General features: G+C 36.4%; 1 protein-coding gene across 5 annotated transcripts in view; it reads right to left on the bottom strand.

Annotated features, from left to right (window-relative positions):
• Positions 1–2,568, bottom strand: part of LOC109855872 (KAT8 regulatory NSL complex subunit 2) — a 4,961-nt gene extending 2,393 nt beyond the window's left edge. The window contains exons 1-6 of one of the 5 annotated variants that reach the window (XM_020430552.1): positions 2,452–2,568; positions 1,761–2,016; positions 1,488–1,669; positions 1,073–1,241; positions 334–512; positions 120–256 (exon numbers count right to left, since the gene is read on the bottom strand). In XM_020430552.1, coding sequence (XP_020286141.1) covers positions 120–256; positions 334–512; positions 1,073–1,241; positions 1,488–1,669; positions 1,761–2,016; positions 2,452–2,464 — 936 coding nt within the window. In that variant the 5' untranslated portion in view covers positions 2,465–2,568. The other 4 variants (XM_020430553.1, XM_020430555.1, XM_020430554.1 and 1 more) reach the window with 4 other exon arrangements.
• Between the last annotated feature and the right edge of the window lie 4,428 nt (positions 2,569–6,996).

The raw sequence follows: 6,996 nt of genomic DNA, 5'->3' as shown, positions 1-6,996 counted from the left end.
AGGAAGGTCTATACTAAGTAGTTCCAGCGTTGACCGCTCGATAGCGCCGCTTACCCGCGCTAGAAAAAATCAGTCCGGGAACTTTCCGGACAAACTGTAAACATTTACGACGATATTACCTGCGCACGACGTTCTAATGATTTTCTATAGAGTATCGCTTCAACGCCGCTTCGTCTGTGATAACGATTTAAAGCTTTCAGTTTCTCGTAAAGCTTTTTTTCTTTCACCGTTTCTTTAGGCTGATCGTGTATGCTACCTGTACAACAATGTAGGTGACGTATTTAGCGACATACAAGGCGAAACAGTTTTAACATTATTCGAATATACACTTACAAAGTGTTTCTTTTTCTTTCTTCAAAGCGAGAAGATATTTTCGTCTTTTTTCCTTTAATATGTACTGCAATCTCCTAAACTGATCGATATAAAGAGATTGAAGTCTAATAAGTTTTTCTCTCGCGATATAAATCACTTCTTCTGTCGTGAAGATGCCGGCATGCCTTAAAAAATTGATACTAATAATTCAGGGAGTAAATAGTATCTTATCCTTGCAAAAAGCAACTATAACGAAATTATTATTAAAAGAAAAACACGTTTTTTTACTGTAAAAAGAAAAATAGGCAACATAAAAAAATTAGTAAACAATAATGTAAAAAGTCTCAATTAATAAAAAAACTCATAAAAAGCAAAAACTTATTCTTAAATTCTGTTATATTCACATAGCGTTCTAACAAAGCTGTTATTTTTTCTTTTTTGTAAGATTTTTAATGTTTAATGAAAACTTATGCTTCCTTTTGTTATATAAACTAGAAAAAAACACAAAACTTAGAGAATATTTTAGGAAACCACAGAATGACTGTTAGAAAAAATAAATATCACATATAAAGTTATAAATAAAAGTTTTAGTGTTAGAATTTAAATGATAAAAATCATCTTTTTTTAGACAAAGTGCACAAGCTAAAGCACACTAGCAACATATTTTAAAAAACACACTGATATAGTGAAAATATACTTATCAATAATTATATCAAAACACAAATTTAGCATGTTCAATCAGATTATAGAATATACTTACTTTAGAGGATCTTCTTGTGGACTGTGCAAACTTTCATTATCGCTGTCGTCGAGATAAACTCCTCTCAAAGTATCATTTACTACTGTAGGTTCAACATCACTTTCCGATGAACTGGCATAATCTAAAATGTCACTTCCACTTGCATTTATTCTATAAGCATCAACTTCGGCTGAAAAACAACAATAATTAATTGGCATTCCATTTAAATTGACAACAGTTATCATTGCAGTTAATATTAGAGATGTTTTATATATTACATACTTTGTATACTCTTTATATAACAGACATATACATGTCTTTGTTTTGTATATACTTTTTACAAAACAAACACATGAGATTAATGAAATGTATATGTGGAAAAAAGTATGTAAATATAAAATTACACACAATATAACTAAATTAAAATTTTGCTCACTGAAAGGATCTAAAACTTTGATTTTTCCTTTTTCATCTTCTGTATCCTCAGCACTAGAATCAGCAGGCTTGACATAATGACCTAAATTAAGTAACAACATCTCAGGTGTTTGTGGTAAAGAACGCCTCGATGATGACTTGATTCTTGCAAATTGTGCTTTTCTAGAATGTTCAGTGCAATATCTGCAAAAAAAAAAGTAAATGCACAACTACTATTTTCTGTAAAAAAAAAAATTTGTTTTCTGATAAAGACTCTACTATCATATATACTTACGAAATATCTCTTCTGTCTAACTTCAGTGCTGGATTTTGACATTTCTTTCCATTAGTATTGTACACAAAAGCACATTGTTTATAAGGTGCATTAGTATCTTCAAGAATGTGCTTGGAGCAATACATATACCCTTCTAAGCAAGGTTGTGTACATTCGTAAGACGTATATAGACAATTCTGCTGTGTTTGCTTTGGACGTTTTGTAACTGTTGATGCGGTAGATGCGAGCATAGTTGGCTTTGGTGTACGGAACATATCTTGCTTTTAATAAAAAAAATAAAATTGACATCTAAATCATCTAAAATGACTAAACATTTGTGTATGTGCACATATGTAAATGCTTGAATTTAAAAAAAGCAATCAAATTGTGTGGAATTTTTATTCACTAATAGATAACTGTTAAGAATACTTGCACGCAGTTGCAATGTTTCATGTTGTTACCTACATACTTTTATATGAAATATAAATATAAAACTTTATATGAAGTATATAAATATAAGATTTAAAGTTTATTTCGCGAAATACGATATAACCTTTGTATTGTTATAAGTGCTTACTAGAAAATTTTTTTCAATTAATCGTTGCTTTAGCTTTCTTCTGAAGCTGTTTCTCAAATGTTAAATAGTCATCAAAGCTAACTTAATCTCACTTAATAAAAATTTAATTATTAGACAAAATCACAATTCACATACCATACAACTTCATAAAACCAAGATTACACAACGTATAAATTAGAACTAATGACAGTAGCGCCAATCTTAGTTGGAAAAAACTACATGTAGTACACAGTGGGTGCGTTCAGACAACTCAACAGTTGCACAACGGTTGAGAGATAATCACTTCTGTTTGGATCATACTTTTGGAACCACTGCAGATTTTGAAGAATAGTTTTATCATAAGTGATGATCTCTCAACCGTTGAGTTGTCTAAATCCAGTGTCCTCTGTCAAAATCTGGTACGGTTCCAAAAATATGATCCAATCATAAGTGATTATCTCTCAACCGTTGTGCAATTGTTCAGTTGTCTGAACGCACCCATTGTACTCTGGCCCTGTTCGGTTATTATGGAGAAGTCAGATGGTGCGGAACGTGCGGAACGTTCGTGGTCGTGACTTGATTGCAGGATCGACGGAATCAAGTCACGACCAATCACGAACGCTCCGACACTTCCGCATTACGCACGTTCCACACCATCTGATTTCTCCCTTACTGGCAGTACTGAAAAATCTATAGTATACGTGACATAAATCTATAGATTTCAGTACTGCCACTAAAAAACGAACGCAGCCTCTGTTCCCGCACATTTGCTTACTTCCGCCAGAGAGAAACCTGAGAGCGGCCATCCTATTGTAATTTTTTACGACGGTTTCAGCCGCTGGTTTTAGCCGTATTTCCACAAAAGTGGAACTCAAAGGCCGTTCTACATTAAACGCAAGTCGCAGATCTCGTGGAACTGATCAATCACGTTGGTCGATTGGCTGATTTGACTCTGCAATTGGTCAATTCCACGAGATCTGCTACTTGCGTTTAATGTAGAACGGCCTTTGAGTTCCACTTTTGTGGAAATACGGCTAAAACCGGCGGCTGAAACCGTCGTAAAAAATTACATTAGGATGGCCGCTCTCAGGTTTCTCTCTGCTTCCGCTACTTCCAATAGGATCCTTTTTTTACTCAATTGTGAGATTTTCTTTGGCCTTAAAGGCCATTCTACATAAGACGCAGACGCAAGTTGCAGATCGCTGATCTCGAAAAATTAACCAATCACCTAAGTCGATTGGCTAATTTGACAAACGTGAATGGTCAATTCCGCGAGATCTGAAACTTGTGTTGGCAATAATTCTTATGTAGAATGGCCTTAACATAATGTCTGTTCGTTTTACCTGAACTGGCCGCTCTAGGTCAGAGTTTATCCTTCTTTTTCCAACGTAGAGTAAAGAAGATAAACTCTGACCTAGAGCGGCCAGTTCAAGTAAAACGAACAGACATATAGGCTGCGTTCGGGGAGCACGCTATCAGCGCTATTGCGTCATTCTATCTTTGTTTTACATCTACTGAGCAATAAAGATAGAATGATGCAATAGCGCTGATAGCACGCTCCTTGAACGCACCCATAGTGTCGCCTGGAGAGAGAGCATGCACTATTTAGGCCTGTTCTACAATACAGTCGTAAGTCGTAAATCGTACAAAATTGACCAATCACGGATCAATTACAAAAGAATAATCGATTGTGATTGGTCAATTTCTTACGACTTACGACTGTATTGTAGAACAGGCCTTAACTTTTGTGACGTTATAAACGCCGCGCATGCGCTACAGCCTCTTCAATATCAGAATATTGGGTCGCGAAGATTCCTCGTTCCTGTTTTCCATCGATCTTCATTCAAAGCTGTTTCAAGTAGTCGTAGTTACAGGTATTTATTTCGCAAAAATAATATTTTTTGTAATATACCTACACGATTTGCATGAAAAAATTTTAGTTTTCTTATTAAGTGTTCAATAATATAATCGTATTTATTAGATATCGCGCCGATAGAAAATGAAATTACAGATTATTTCACATTAGAGACGCGTTCCAAAGACGCAAACAAGTTCATAGATTTTATGTTCGATTTACTAATTTGATCAGCGGAATTATGTTTGATTTACTATAATTTGATATCAGTAATTATGATTGATTAGCTAATTTGATAAATACCCGATAAAAAATTTTTTTATATATAATCATACGATTATAAACGGTCAACGTTCGTTGGAGGTTGTGCGGAAAGACGTGTGTATTTTATATATATATATAAATACATGTATATATATATATATATATACACGCATCTTTCCGAACAACATCCAACAAACGGCTCACACGACCGTTTATATATTTCTTAGGTTAATCGCATAAAATCACGTAGATTACACAAGCCACCATTTTCTCGCTGAAAAACTAATATAACTGCGCAGTCGAGCAAGTTTTTTGTAACGCTTATATCTTCGAAACTATTAAAGATTTTTTAATGTTTTTTTTTTTATCAACGCAGAATCATTCAAACTTTCGAGTCGAAGAGAAAATATTTAAATTATTGATTTTTCGCGAATATATATTCGATCTAGGGTTCCGAACCTTTGTCCATACATTAATACAAATGTTTAGTATTTTTTGTAATGCAACATCAAACTTATAAATCATGCAAACCGAGCATGTGTTCAACATATTAAAAAGCACGCGGTGAGCGGGCTCTGCGAAGCTGGGTATACACATAGCGAACGAACGCCGAACGAACAGCGAGCGCGAACGTTCGGAACATTCGCGTCAACAATAGCGAACAGCGAACAAAACGTATGCGCACTCATATCGAGCAGGAATTTTCTTTGATATACCGCCTCATGAGGGAACCGATCCGAATGCGAATCGAATGTTCTGTTCGCATTTGTTTTAGCGTCTACATCTGACGAATGATAATAACGAACGTTCGCGTTCGCTGTTCGTTCGGCGTTTGTTCGTTATGTGTATACTCAGCTTAAGCGCTCATCATATAACCGTCGTCTATCCCCCTGTTTCGTTATTATTGGAAGTACTGAAAATTTCTCTTGCACAATGGACGGAATAGCGATAGCGATAGAAATAATACCAGTTGTAAAGAGTTTATATTTATAAATAACGGTAGGAACAGCGGAATCTAATACACAAAACTAAACATGTACCAATGCAGATCAGAAAATGGATTAAGCAATAGCGATAAATTTTCCGACGAATTGGAATTCTGTTTTTATTGCTTATCGCACTATTCTCTCGCATTGTGCAAGAGGCTTTGGAATTCTGTATCTAAAACTGTGTTATTTCTATCGCTATAGCTATTCCTTCCATTGTGCAAGGGGCTTGACTCAAATTATCCAGAACTGCTTCCGCTACTACACTTAATTCGATGCCATTCTCCATAAAATATATTATTTATTATAAAATATAGTAATTTTTAATAACCAAAGTAACAAATTTTTTAATAACAAAGATTTTGGAACGTAACCATGCGGATCACAGATCGCGGTTAATTCTCGCGGAATTAACCAATCACGTTGGTTGCTTGTTCAACGCGATTAATTAATTCCGCGAGATCCGCTAGCTGTGATCACGCAGCACGCTGCGTTGTGGTTTTGGTTTTGGTGCGTTTGTGGCTCTTGAACCGAGAAATCGGTTAGTTCATACGCCAGTCTGTGTCTAAATGTAGATATAAAGGATGTTAGCAAAAATATATATGCTAAAATTGTCCACAAAAATATTCACAGTAGAATTACGGCACATCCAACCAACATGGCTGATGCAACGCGTCCTCATAATTCACTACACGCTGCGTTGTGCGTAGATGACCATCGATGACTCAGCGCTTATGGCGATGTCCCATCCAAGCGGAAATCCATAGCGAAACGGAATGCACGGAACCAGCTCGACCAATCATAGCCATTCCGTTTTCTTTCCTTCGCTTTTTCTGCGGCTACGATTGGTCGCGCTGGTTCCGCGCATTTCGTCCCGCTGTGGATTTCCGCTCAATTGGGACGTCCTAAGCGCCGAGTTCTACCAGCCATTTTGGTTCTTTCTGAGAGCACGAATGTTCCTAGTTTAACTCGGGATTACGCATTTTGTCTAACAGTCCGTCGTCCGTGGTGCACGCCGTGATTTTTGACGCTCTTGGTGGTTGTCCGTGAAGCGGAACGTCGAGGATATATATCGCAAGAAAAACGGACATTCGCAAGAGGATAAAAAGATAATAGGTGATCGGCGTAGATTTGCGACGTTCCGTTCATGAGAAACGCGTAATGTGGTCGATACAACATCGATCATCTTAACGTTATTACAGCTACGTCGAAGTGCGAGAGATCTCAAGACACGGCCCAACGTTGCTCCTACGAGATGTGACAGAGGTTATGAGCGTTATCTCATAGACAATTGCTTCTGCGGTCTCGAATGTGAACCGTTGATCCGAACGACGAACGTATAATTTTTTTTTTTTTTTGTTTTTTTTTGTTTTTTAACGCCGACGATATCTGTTCTAACGACTCAGCGAACGCTTTTATACACGCGCAGCTCAATCGGAAAAGACTCGAAGATACGATTGGGAAATAGGCAGTTCAAGCGGAAAGTTTGTGTTCGAGAGAGCTGCGATACAACCACGTGTCGTGTGGCGTGTTGAAAGAACAGCGAAGAGATACTTTGATAATTTTTTTTTTTTTTTTTTTTTTTTTTTTTTTTTT

Source organism: Pseudomyrmex gracilis, unplaced genomic scaffold (assembly GCF_002006095.1).
Source record: "Pseudomyrmex gracilis isolate BER0280 unplaced genomic scaffold, ASM200609v1 scaffold_101, whole genome shotgun sequence".
Lineage (NCBI taxonomy): Eukaryota > Metazoa > Arthropoda > Insecta > Hymenoptera > Formicidae > Pseudomyrmex > Pseudomyrmex gracilis.
The sequence above is the reverse complement of the archived record's forward strand: the minus strand, read 5'-3'. Positions and strand labels throughout refer to the sequence as shown.